The 14,249-nt window shown below is 35.8% G+C and overlaps 1 protein-coding gene across 7 annotated transcripts in view; it reads right to left on the minus strand.

Annotated features, from left to right (window-relative positions):
• The window catches only part of CEP128 (centrosomal protein 128), a 289,186-nt gene that overhangs the window by 198,217 nt on the left and 76,720 nt on the right, over positions 1 to 14,249 (minus strand). For all 7 annotated transcript variants that reach the window (XM_081118224.1, XM_081118225.1, XM_081118227.1 and 4 more), the window contains one exon: positions 12,949 to 13,100. In XM_081118224.1, the coding sequence (XP_080974350.1) occupies positions 12,949 to 13,100 (152 nt within the window). The remainder of the gene's footprint in view (positions 1 to 12,948; positions 13,101 to 14,249) is intronic.

The raw sequence follows: 14,249 nt of genomic DNA on the forward strand, positions 1-14,249 counted from the left end.
AATGTTTGAAAAAAATAATCCAAAATTAGGGCAAAGCCAAATGGAAAAACAATCATTTGTGGAGCCTCTATTTACTAACGAAAAATTGGTGAAAAGTCACTTGTTCAATTTTCCCAAGTAGTTTAATAATATCTAAGAAAGCCCCCGCTTCTAAATTCTAAGGAAAAAAATATGAACTTTCAATTTCTATTTTAATGTTTTAATAGCTAACCTTCATTTTTAGATACATTGAATGTAATGATACAATAGATGTAAAGACACACACATACATACATTTTTTTAGTATACTAGAGTAAACGTGCACTGTAAAATTACGTGGGTGATTGTATTATACTCATTTTACTGAAAATAAAGAATTTCAAAGTGAAATTCTCCTTGGTTGGAAACCAATTTCAAGTGAAAACTCCTTGGTTGGAAACATAATTCTTAATTACAATATTTCTCATATAAAAACATACAAACCACAACAGAATGATCTGGTTTACCATACAGTTTCTAGAAACACAGTACAGTGAAAAGCAGCAACTGTCTGAATGTACCAAAATGATACACAGATAAAAATGATGCTCAAAGCATAGGCATATAAAACTGGGTTCTTTACAAGAACAAAAACAGTGATATAAACAACAAAAGTTAATAAATAGCAAACAAGCCTCAAGTAGAACACCATTTGAAATAGAATTAAATTAATCATCCTTAATACTCATTCTGTGAACCAAGATTAGACCAATTCTAGCCTAAAATATGAGTTCCTTAAAACAGGGACAAGATAACAATACTGACTGAATAGGAACATTATATCCAAAATGAGATGCAAATATCCCAGTGAGGAAGATGACGGACTCTTGTACAGGACAAAACATTAACATTTTGTTTATATTATTTGTATTTATTGAAATTAAACTTTTTCATCATGTTGGAGCATTTTAGTTCCCATGTGGCCAATTAATTGCATTTATAGATTATTTAGTTTTAACTAAACTATAATGGGCAGAAAACTTTTTTTAAAAAATCCCAGCAAAAAGAACTACGAAATGAATATAATGTTACTAATGGATGGACATGTATTTATAAATGTGATAACAGGATTAGCATGAATTCAACCAGCATTCATTGAGTGTCAACTACAGACACAGGCCAGGTTCAAGGGCTATGAAAAATACAAGGCAAGGTCGTTTCTCAACTGAAAGGAAACTTGATTACTGGCACTGCTGTGTGTGACCCAGGACATGACCCAATAGCCATCAGCCGGTCCCTACCCCCACCTCCTTCTAATATGCTCTCCTATGTCTTGGAGGCTGCAGAACCAAATGCTCAGCACTCCCTTGAGCTGGGTTTTGAGGCCAAATTAGACTCAGGGTAGAGAGATTTAGCATGTGGAAGTGAGGCTGGGACCATATACTTGCTAACTGAGCCTTTTGCTGCTGGCCAGCGAGGTCAAAGGAGATACAATTTATTTTGTCCTGGAGTGAATCTCCCCCTTTGTGCTATCCTTTCTTGGAAGCCTAGGCAGGCTTAGCTCTGCCAATAATATAAACAACTATTGCATGAAATACCTAGAACAGTCCTATTTCACACACTAAAAGCTAAACATAAAGTTTTGCTTTTACTGAGTAAACAAAAGAACTAACAGATTTAATACAATTTCACCTGAAATTCTCAGGTTCTTAATTAAGCCATGCCCCACTCACTCTACTGGGAAATGAGCCTGGTACAGTCTTGAATGTTTTGATGAACTCATTCATTTAGGTGTTTTATGAACTGATACTGAGAGGGTAACTAATCAGTTTCCCACAGTCAAGAGAACTATGGCAGGTCTCTTTGAACAAAAGAACTCAAATCAATCGAAGCGTGGTAGTCCCAAAATACTCTGACCTGTAGCTGAACTAGGCCACCATTCATTGAGCTCATTCTATTTAAAACTTTTTTTAAAGTCACTATTGGTTAAATGTAGAATATATGCTAAAAATCTGTGAGTCAATTCTTTTTTAACGCATGCAAAACACATATTAATAATCTTTAAAAACTGATTCAAACCCTTAATAAGTTAGGAATCAGTCACATAAAACACTGCAGTAACCACATCGCAAATATTCTTCCTTTAAAAATATAGCCTTCTGTCCTTTCGATCATACCAATTTTGACTACATATACTATAATCACTTGTTTGCCAAATGTGAAGATACACAAAGAATATTAATTTCAAATAACAGGTTCTCAGTCTTCCTCGGTGATTAAAAATAATTATTTCTCCACAAATCCTATGAGAACATATCTGCTTCATACAACTACAGTTTCCTTGTACTTTTTAATGAAACATAATATTAAGCTTAAGCAAAGTACAGAAAATAATGTTCAATTAATTAGATCCATTCATCTCTTTGTGAAGAAATGAAATATTAACTTCTGTTTCATTAGCCATAATGTTCACTATCAGAAACATTCTAAATACACTTTTCTTCAGAGAGTTTAACTTAAAACACAAGGGGGCATGTAATTAACATCTAGGCCCCAGCAACACACTAGGGAAACTGTGACCCTGGCACACATATCCCAAAGTACATTTTTGTTTTCTTAATTTTTCTCACACTCTATTAGACTGTTAATCTTAATTCTGCAACTCCAATGTTTAACTAAAGTAGGCACTTTAAGAGGAGAAAATTTGAATATAAATAGGGCAAAACTGCTCTACTTTAAGCAAACTGGTATTTGGGACTGCTTTTCATAGAGGTGGAACATCTTGCAGTTATACATTTGCTATGAAATGCGATAGGCCAAAGCAGGTATCAGTGAAAGATATATGCCTGTGTCTTACCAATTTTGATGTGGTAGTTGACAGGACTAAGATAAATTATGTGGTTCAACTAAAGAATATTATTTTATTTCTAATTACATGACATAGAGTGAGGACAAGAGGCTAAATATCACATATCATGGCTTTATATCATTATAGAACAGCAATTTTCAACCTTTTTCATCTCATGGCACACATAAACTAATTACTAAAGTTTTGTGACACACAAAAAATATATTTTTGGCCGATCTGACCAAGAAAAAAGTAGGTATAATTTTGCTTCATTCACACCAGACAGCTATTGTTGTGTCAGCTGTTGTCATTTTTTTTTTTTGGCAATCAAGGGAAAAGGGGTCAGTGCCCCTGACTAGAGTCAGATATCACATGTTTAAAAATTCTTGGGGCACACCAGTGTGCCTGCCATGGCACACCAGTTGAAAACGGCTGTTATAGAACATCAGTTTATTTGAAACAGATCAGATACATTATCTTAGATAGAATAATCTTGGAAGAAATCAATTTTTCTACTTTAGACAGGAGGAGAAAAGTGAAACTAAAGAAGGCTAAATGAGATAAAAGAGCCCTATTTTTTAAAAGTAAGGATTGTTTCAAACAAAAATAACCATCCCTTAAAACACAACCTCACACCTATTGGATGGCTACTATTAAAATACCAAAAAAGTGTGCAATATACTACAACACAGATGAACCTGAAAGACATTAGGCTAAATGAAATAAGCCAATCACAAAAGATAAATACTGTACGACTGCACTTATCTGAGATAGTTAGAGCAGTCAAAGTCATAAAGACCCAAAGTAGAGTGGTGGCTGGCAGGGGATGAGGGAGGAAAATGGGGAGTTATTGCTTAGTCGGTACAGAGTTTCAGTGGGGATGAGTGGTGGGGATGGCTGTACAACACTGTGGGTGTATTTAACACCACTGAACTATGCACTTAAAAATGGTTACGATGGTGAATTTCATGTTATGTGTATTTTACCACAATAAAATAAAAAAAGAATAATCCAGTTTTGGACTCCAGTAGCTATACAAAAAGGATAGCTTTGAGGGATGTTTCTTTAATCAGTCACTCAGTAAAGCCTAAGAACACCAACCCCCACAACACAGCTATGCCATATTCAGACAAAATAAAATCATGTGCTCTCTATACTAATGAGAATTCAAGACATGGCTCCGACCCAATTTCACACCATCCAATCACATTGCCATTGTCGAGTTCTACATTATGTTAAAATTAAAATTAAGCCCGGCTGGGCATCAATCAATGGTTGAGCATCCAACCTATGATCCAGGAGATCCCAGTTTGATTCCGACTCAGGGCACATGCCCAGGTTGTAGGCTCGATCCATAGTGGGAGGGGTGCAGGAGGCAGCCGATCAATGACCCTTTCTCATCACTGATGTTTCTGTCTCTCCCTCTCCCTCTCCTTTCCTCTCTCTGAAATCAATAAAGATATATTTAAAGTAATTAATTTAATTTAATTAAGTAAAATTTACAATTAAAATGAAAAAGTCAGTCACACTGATGTCATTTCAAGTGTTCAACAGATACAGATGGCTAACTTATATTGGACAACAGTGATGTAAAACATCATCATTGCTGAAAGTGCTACTAGACAATGCTAATCTGGAGCAACCACTAATTAATATCAACATATTGACTTGATTTCTTTATAATTTTTCTTCTCCTTTGTATCTACACATAGAGCTCCTTCTTGTTCCTAATGTTGATTATGTATATTTTCTTTTTTTAATTTAAAAGTAAATTGCATAAATTTTACTTGAGTACAAAAAAACCCTTTTTGTTCTCAATAAAAATAAATACTTAGGACCATATGGTTTTTAGGAGCAATTTAACTAAATATGATTCATTGGTTACTTTGTTTTTTTCTTTTGTTCTTTCAAATAAATATATCTTTATTGAGTTCAGAGAGAGGAAGGGAGAGGGGGAGAGAGAGATAGAAAAGCCAATGATAATAAAGTCATCACTGATTGGCAGCCTTCTGCATGTCCCCGACTGGGGACCAAGCCCACAGCCCAGGCATGTGCCCTGACCGAGAATACAACCGCAATCTCCTGGATTCTAGGTGAACATTCAATCACGGAGCCACGCCCAGCTGGACGGTTACTTTAGTTTAGCTTTCAAGGAAGGTCTGATAAAGTTCATTTTATTTTGATTTTTGGTTTTAATTGTTGTCTCAGCTGAAATACATACCTTACTTTTTAATAATTTATCTGTAGAGAATGTTGGATTTTTTAAAAAATATCAATTAAAAATAAAGACAGCATTATTAATTCCTTTCCAAACTGATTCCTTCCTTTTTCCTTTCATTATTTCCTGGACTAGGACCCAATACATTGTTGAACAGAAGAAAAGCGCTTATTTCATTTACAATCAATATTTCGCTATTAAGTATAATGTTTGTCACAGGTTTTTAGTAGATATTCTTCAGTATCAGGAATTTTCCCTCCCTTCCTTTTTACTGCTTCCCTATTTGTTGGATGTTGAATTTTCATAATGTTTATATCTATTGAGATAATAATACGATTTTTCTCTTACACTAATTATTTTACAAGCGTTAAACCAACCAGGCACTAATATATGAATAATATATAAAGCTGATGCCAGTCCTTTGTTAGAAATATGTATTGAGCCCGGCCGGGCGTGGCTCAGCGGTTGAGCGTCGACCTAGGATCCAGGCGATCAGGGTTCGATTCCCGGTCAGGGCACATGCCCAGGTTGCGGGCTCAATCCCCAATGACTCTCTCATCATTGGTGTTTCTATCTCTCTCTCCCTCTGCTGCCCTCTCTCTGAAATCAATAAAGATATATAAAAAAAAGAAAAAAGAAACATGCATTGAATATTTTCTCCCAGTGTGGCTGATTTTTTTTTTTCTTCCTAATGATGCCAAGTGTAAAGCACAAATTTCTAACTTTGTTAAAGTCCAATTTACAATTTTTTTTGGTTTATGATTCATTCATGATTTTGGTGTCCTGTTGAAAAATCTTTGTTTATCCAATATTATAAAAATTTTCTCTTATGTTTTTTAGAAGTAATATTTTAAATTGTTTCAGTTTTTTACCCAATATTAGTTATATAGTCATTACTCTTCTTTTAGTGGTTACCCCAGAGATTACTACTTGAAACATTGATTTATTAACATATAAAATAGATTAGTAAAATAATAACTTCCTTCATCTTAGAACCAAGGACTTTAAAAACACTTTGACTCAATATACAACCTCCCAAATTAAGTAATATTCATGGAATTTTAATTTTATAAATAATTTAAATAAGACATTTATACTGTGTTAGTCAATATTTATTTAGACTTTTCCCAAATTTTACCCTACATATTGGCCTTCATTCCTTCTTGATCTTTGTTCTATATTTCTTCCAAAAAAAATTACCTTTAGCTTTTTCCTTAGTTGCTGTTCTGTTGAAACTGAATTCATCAGTTTTTGTTGTATAGCAATATCTTTACTTCACCTTCCCTTTTTACTGGGTATGGATCTAGATTGGCAATTATTTCCTTTTAGCACTTTGAAGATACCTTTCTTTTCAGGTTTCTATTTTGATCTTTTAAGGTAAAGTGTCTTCTTTCCCTTCTAGCTGCATTTGAGGTTTTTATCTTTCTCTTAGGTTTTACTAATTTCACTGTGGCATGTCTAGTTGTGATTTTCATTGCATTTGTCCTGCTTAGGACAAAGTCCTCAGAACTTCTTAATTATGTGAATTGATGCCTGTTCTCTTCAAATATTGCTTCTGCTCCATTCTCTCTTCAGCTTTTAGGACTCCAATTACATACATGTTAGAACTTCAGACCTTTTTACTATGTCCCATATAGTTCTTACAAACTTCTCTGTACAACAAGCCCTCAAATACCATCATTTTTTTCAACATGTTTTGTTATAATATTGATGAGATGCTATGGGAACTTAACTCCTATTTATATCAATTAGCCTATGGTAAAACTGATTTCATTACATGTTGTTTCACTTAAAGTCACAAAACCTACCGACAACATTAAGTGAAGTGAGGTCTTTCTGTACTTTCCATCTTTTTGTCTTTCTGTGATTCAGAGTAGATATTTTCTTCTAACCAGTACACTATTTCTTCGCCAGAGCAAGACTTCCAGAATGGCAGTATAAGGAGTTCAAAAGATCCTATTTCTAGCAAAACAACCATTTAACTGGTAAAAATTATTTAAATAATAAAAATCATGTAATGCATCTGGAAATTGTCCTAAAGGCACAGAACAAATGGAGAAACAATTATTTAAGAAAATCTATTAAATCTTGGGAAGAATGAGAGTCCTTGGCATCTGAGCTACAACCTGTTCCCATATCCCCCTCCCCAGAGCAGTGTGACTGAAACCACTCCAGGCTGGTATATAGCCAAGGAGACAGGGCTTACTCTGTCCAGCTCCCAGTCTAAGGCTACAGATTCACTGTAGAGGAGCAGAGCCCCAGATCACTGTTGCATAAGTTCTGTTCCAAGCAAGCACAGCCAAAGGACTGAGGTTCCCTTCCTCTAACCAGCCCCACTTGTAGGGCAAAAGGCACAGATTGCCCTGCCCCAGTTCACTCATACAGTGAAGGTTCCATAAGAAAAAAGGCAAGCTGAGCAGGTCAGAGACTACCATCCGCACCCAGCACCACATCTGAAGAGCCGCAGTGTCTCCAGAGGGAAGCAGGCTACTGTCCCTGAACTCAGCTGCAGTGCAGTGATGCAGAGGCTCTGCTGAGGAAGAGAGGTAGTCATACAAACTGAGAAGAGCTCAACAGCTATGCCTAAAGGGACTGACTGTCTTTGTAACAGAGGATGAAGAAATTCATGCCTAAGGCTGATATCAAAAACAATGGAGATTTTGGGGTTGAACAGTTAAGAGGCTGGTAATTTCCACAGTACTAGTAGCAACAAGTGAAATGACAGATCAACTATAATTTTAATAGAGAAAATCCAGGAAAGAGACAGCTAAGAAGAGCCCTTTTAGGATCAGAGAACACAGTCCAAAACTGGTAATACCCTACTCCAGAAAAGAAACCCAAGTTTAATTGAATCAGACTGCAGAGCAATTTATACCCCCAGGGCATTGTCAAAAATAAAAAAGAGCAATAAGCAAGCAATTAGCAGAGAGGCTAAAAACTAGATGAGAAATCAACAGACTCAGACTAGCCAGAGGCTTAATTGGGAGATCAGTAAACCAGACAGTCAAAGAGAATCCAGCTAATACCACAATGGTCCCTCGTGGCCATGGAGACTGTGCACACACCCAAGGCTGCTCCCTCCGAGGGGTGACTGCAAACTGCAGGAGAAAACAGGTTTTCACTGAGCTACTCTAGGCAATTCACCGAACTAATAAAAAAGCAAACAGGCCCCAGAAAATGGGGAGTGAATCAGTATCCAGACTTAATACACTACATTGCGTTAGCACGAAAATCTCTTCTCCACTAGGTTTGACAATTTTAGCCTGTCTATAAAGTTGTGCTGCCAATATTTGTTTTCTTTATAATTTAATCTGCTTAAAATCTGATGAAAATTACTTAATACCTCATTTTACAACATGCACCTGGATAAGGAAAAGATTATTAAGAAAAAAATAAGTACAATAGGAAATTGCAGACAGGGCAATTAAAATCAGTAAGGCCAGAGGTCTTTTAGAAGGGCTTAAAACAGTATTGAAGGGGGCACTACTGCATAGTAAAGTGGCCAGCTTTATATAAGAAATGCAAGAATCAGAAGATTTAACCTAAAAACATGGTAAAAGGAACTTTCCTTCAGTTCTGCTATACTAATCATCAAAAAAACCCACAGAAAGTTATTATCGATTACCATTTCTGTTTTCCACTCCCCTTTCTCCTTTTAAAAGTAAATTCTGGCATTAAGTCCCAAGCTTATGCTAATGAATAATCATGTCAGTTGTCACTCAATTATCACTTTCGACAATTAATCTAAATTATGTACAGCACCTTGTCTTTTTTTCTTTCTCTGAAGTTCTTCATTGAATTTAAAAGTCAAATTTTTTTTCCAAGAAGAATAAATTGATGGAAGATGGAGGCTGAGATTAAATCAGGGGGAATCATTGATCAAGGATGCTTGAAATTCTTATGAATACAAATAGCCTATCAAGGTTAATGAGGTTCAACTCAAGTTTAGAAGAAAAAAAAAATGCACTTAGTATTTTCTATGCACATACATATTTAAAATCTTAGGTACAATTTGAAAGGTAAATTATGCAAACACAAATGTAGTTTCATTTGGGTATTTTACCAGGCATTTTCACTGTTTTTCCCCTAGTGTAAAATAACTACTTAAAATATATATTCTGGATCAACAAAAACTAATGCAATTAGTGAGAAAGAGCAAAGGTCCCCTTGAATACTGACAACTCTTCAAGAAATTCATGTCCTTTTAAGGAATGACTGGTAACAATGTTAGCTTTAAAATATAATGTAAAAATGTTCTACAGTACTTTATTTCAGTCAACAATCATTAATTCAGTGCCTAATATGGATAAGACACTGAAGGGGGACACAAAGGGATACAGAGGTAAGATCTGGTTCTTAACCCACACTCACCTATGATCTGAAAAGAGATATGTCTTTAATTCGTAAGTGGCTCCCAGAACGCCACAAATTTGAATTGTAATATCAATCATACTGGTAAATGCCCAAAGCAAAATCTGTGCACAGCAACATATCAAAAGAAAATGTAAACAGAAGACTGAGCATCAGAGTGAAAAGCAGGGAAGGCTGTAAGAAAGACCAAAAGAAAAAGTCGGTTCACCACGTTCCAGAAATGAAGAGAGTCTGGAGAAGTAAATAGGATTTCCACTTACAGGAACTCTTGTTGAAGAAAGATGGAGGGTGGAGAAGCCTTACCATAATCATGAACAAACAGTCCTTTAGACATCATTATTCTCTGATTCTGTGTTTATCAAGCAATTTTCTTGGTTTCTAATTCAGCTTTCCAAAACCTAGGAATATAAAACTGGAAGACTGATGCTTTGCATAGGAGAATAGAGTTTAAATGTCAGTATAGGTGTCCCACAGGTATATAGATGAACTGGCACTCATATACTGCTCTCGCAAGTTTAACTGTTAATACAAACCAGACTCCCAGGTCACACTAATTCTAGGACACAGAAAACTCAAGTTTCCAGGTGTGAGGACAAGACCTTAATACATGATGTCTTCACTAAGGTAAGAACATTAGAGTTGACTCTGTCTTGACAGGGCAGTCTTCTTCTGCAGCCCCCTTTCTCCTTTATTTCAACCCATTTTGAAATCTTAAAGAAATATACCCAGGTTACTTTAAGACAGTGTGAGAAAGGCCCCATAAGAACACTAGTAATGTGGGCAAAAGGATGGTTCAGAAGGAAGGATTAGGACTTGAAAGTGATATAATCCAGGAAGGCTTCAGAAAGAATAAGTTTAGGACTTGCACAAAAAAAGGACACTATAGAAACTGAACAACTTGAACAAAGAAAAACAGATGGGATTAGGAAAGATTAAAGGGAAAAAAAAATGAGTTGACCAGACTGTATATGAGGTTCTGTAGGAGAGGTGTTAGAAAGTCTAGTTAAGGAGAAAGACAATCATCAAACAAACTGTAAGAAATGTGACTATAGCCTGGTCGGCTTGGCTCAGTGGTTGAGCATTGACCTAGGATCCAGGAGATCTTGGTTGGATTCCTGATCAGGGCACATGCTCTGGAGCCAGGCTTGATCCCCAGCAGGGGGTGTGCAGGAGGCAGCAGATCAATGACTTTCTCTCATCATTGATGTTTCTCTCCCTCTCCCTTCCTCTCTCTGAAATCAATAAAGATATATATTAAAAAAAAGAAAGAAAAGAAAGAAAGAAAGAAAGAAAGAAAGAAAGAAAGAAAGAAAGAAAGAAAGAAAGAAAGAAAGAAAGAAATGTGACTATATAAATGTTCTTGGGCCTGACCAATAATCTCATTTTGCACATCTTATTTATATTTGGTCTCTACAAAACAACTAAAGAAGATTAATTTCCATTTTTTAAAGCAACACCCCATATGACCTAAAACTTCCTAAAAATAAAGCAGAGGCTAAATGTTTTTCAATTAAATGGCAATAAAATTCCCAACTGTTGGAGGTTAAATTGAGTGATCCATGATTTATATCTCTCACAAAATCTACACTAGATTTCACTTTGATAAAAATACTCACTGGGCCTCCACAAGGTACGAAATAGAAACAAGCCATAATCACAAGTGTCACTAAATCCAAAATAACTAATGTACATTTAATTAATTATTTTATTTTTGAAAATAAGAAAACCAGAAAAAAATAAAACTGGTTAATGGTAATTTCTTCTGGGATGAATGATGTCTTTCTGTGACTACCTTTTTCAATGGCAACTGGGAAAAAACTCTTTCATCATCCAAAAGGAATTTGAATTACACTTGAGACAAAGTCAAAGAATTTTCTGCATCAGTTTTAGAATGTCACCTGCATAGGGTCAAAGAAATCTGCTGGGCTTTTGTTCACTATGTCACCAGCACCTAGAAAAGTGCCTAGCACATAATAGGCAGTCATTAAGCATTTGATTTGTAAGTAATGTCCAACCTCTCTCTCCAATTGGCTTTCACATTCAAAGATCTCTTTTCAATTTATTCCACAAGTGGTAAATAAAAAAAATAAAAAAACAATGAAAAGAAGGAGGGAGGGAGGGAGGGAGGGAGGGAGGGAGGGAGGGAGGGAGGGAGGGAGGGAGGGAGGGAGGAGGACAGACCAACAGGTGGTTATCAAAAGCTTAGCAAAGGGATTTTTCTACCTTTGATATTTATTTCCATCATTTTTTTTAAAAAAATTTTAATTTTGGCAAAATCATATTTTATCACCTTTGTCAGCAGGATCAAAGGCTAAAATGATATCCATGAAGCAAACTTTAAAAGCCCTACAATTACAACTGCTCTGAGAATATTTCTGATAAGTAATTATTAAACATGTAGAGGGCTTTGTAAAGAGCATGTCAATATTCCATGATCTTTACAAGCTGAATCTTGAACCAAATCTCAAATACATTTTCTATTGACGCACTGAGAAGATGAAAGAGAAAGTCAGACTAGAGTCACATTAAATATTTCCTTTGGATGATATAAAGTTAGATACTTTTAACACCAATTTTCTAACTTTTATGATAATTTAGGAACTTCTTCAAATGTGGCAACTTATTACAAGGAAAACAGCTTCACTAATAAAAACACACAGAAGAGGAACGATGCATATCTATCTCCAAGTGTGTCATCCATGCTTTATCTAATTTGCATAATGATAACTGAAATTAAGCCATTTCTTTTTTATGAAGTTCTTTCCTTTGATTTTAATATTTTCTGATAACTACCCCATCTGTGCTAGAAAAAAGGTGAGCAGGAAATGGTAGCTGCCCAGTTACACTGCATCCATGGTTACGTTACTCATAGTTACTACACACACTAAGTTAACACAGGCATCACAGTTCTACCTCATGCAGAACAGCTCGAGATTTGAAAACCTGTACGGTTCCAAAGAAGAAATGTCAGCAATACCTTTCACTGCACCTTCAGCCAGTTTCACCCCCCAAATAAATGATAATTCACTGTTCCCTCAGAGAAGAATGGTCCCTTCCGATTGTAGGAAGGGCTCGACTGTTATTAGGACAAAAGTATTTTCAAGTTTAATAGTTTCCTGGCTTTGAGGTCTGAATGAAAGAGAAATGAATCCACAGAAATTCCTATATATAATCAGTCATCTACATAACTTTACATTATCTATACCCAAACTAGAGTTCATAAAATATATCTTCATATTAAAATTTCATTAAGCAATTCTATGAAATAAAACTAAAGTCCTTTGCCCGGTCGGTGTGGCTCAGTGGTTGAGCATCAACCTAGGATCCAGGAGATCGAGGTTCGATTCCTGATCAGGACACAAGCCCGGGCTGCAGGCTCAATCCCCAGTCGGGGGTGTGCAGGAGGCAGCTGGTCATTGACTCTCTCATCATTGATGTTTCTCTCTCTCTCTCCCTCTCCCTTCCCACCTCTGAAATCAATAATGATATATTATGAAACAAACAAACAAAAAACTAAATTCCTTTGAATATGGCTTAAAACTAGCAGAGTCACCTCCACTTGTGCTGCCAAGCGTGCTTTCTCCCTGTCTTTCCGCTCCACGCACCGCTTTGCTTCCTCTAGCTCGGAGGCCATGGCACTGAAGTTCAGCTGCACTCTCAAGTTTGACATCTGCTTCTCCAGGTCGTCTTTCTCCCGCTCAACGCCTTTAAAGAGAAAATGCAAAGCTTGATGGCTGTTCTTTATTCACAGAAGAATGTCTTTTCAGATGGTACAAAGCCTTGATGTTTTAATATTCCAGCTAACACAATCCACTTATTAACACTGTCACTCAACAGACTTCAGAATTTCCCAGTCTATTGTTTCAAATCTCCTTCAGTTTTCTACAATATTAATCCAATTTGATACTAAAACTTAAAATGGTATCTGATTTCTAGTACAATTTACTGCAGGAAAATCCTGCACATTTTTTTCCTTTTAACTTTCCTTACATCCCCTCATTACCTTCAAAGTCTAACAAGAATTCTGAAAAGAATTTTCAACTAAGCTACCCCCAAGTGAAGTTACTGAAGTTCACACAACAAAATGCTTCTCTTGCAACATAAGCACATGATTTAACGACAGTTAAATCTCTGGCTGTGCGTGACCACTAACTTACTAATTCTGGAGACTACTACCTGAAATTATGTCGCTGAACAATAAAATTGACTTAGTATTTAACTCAACATGAGATACTTGGTCTATGATGTACGGCACACTTTAATACCATCTTCCTCAGAGATAAATGACACAAAAACCCTTTCTCAATGAGCTTGCACTCCAAGAATAGAAACAAGACATAAATAAAGTACTTCCTTGAATCTAAGATGTCAAAAATTGGAACATATAAATTTAAACTTACTGTTTTTCCAGTAGTTTCCTTTCCAGAAAAGGAAAAACTGAAAGAAACACTACCAAATCAAATTTATAGATCATTTATAAGACACACTCCAATTTTGGAAATATCGAAGTGTTTCAAATAGAAATACCAAAGTGCTTAAAATATCACATGTACCTTGGATAGAAGGTACATAGGCATTTTAATAGCTTGATAAGAACACCGACAAATACTAAATAGATATTCCTGTAGAGCATAATGCTTAATATGCAGAAATAGTCCAAAGAATAGAGTGATTAACTCTACCTTGGTGAGAAACTGAGGTAGGAAGAATTGGGAACTAAGTTAGATTTAAAGAATCGATACAAAATTCCACTACACAGAGGAGATGCAGTTGGGGTGATATTTCAGGGAAAGGAAACAGCATAAAGCACTGAGATACAAAATTAGATTTAATATTCAGGTAACTGCACACATA

This window comes from Miniopterus schreibersii, assembly GCF_964146895.1.
Source record: "Miniopterus schreibersii genome assembly, chromosome: 1".
NCBI lineage: Eukaryota > Metazoa > Chordata > Mammalia > Chiroptera > Miniopteridae > Miniopterus > Miniopterus schreibersii.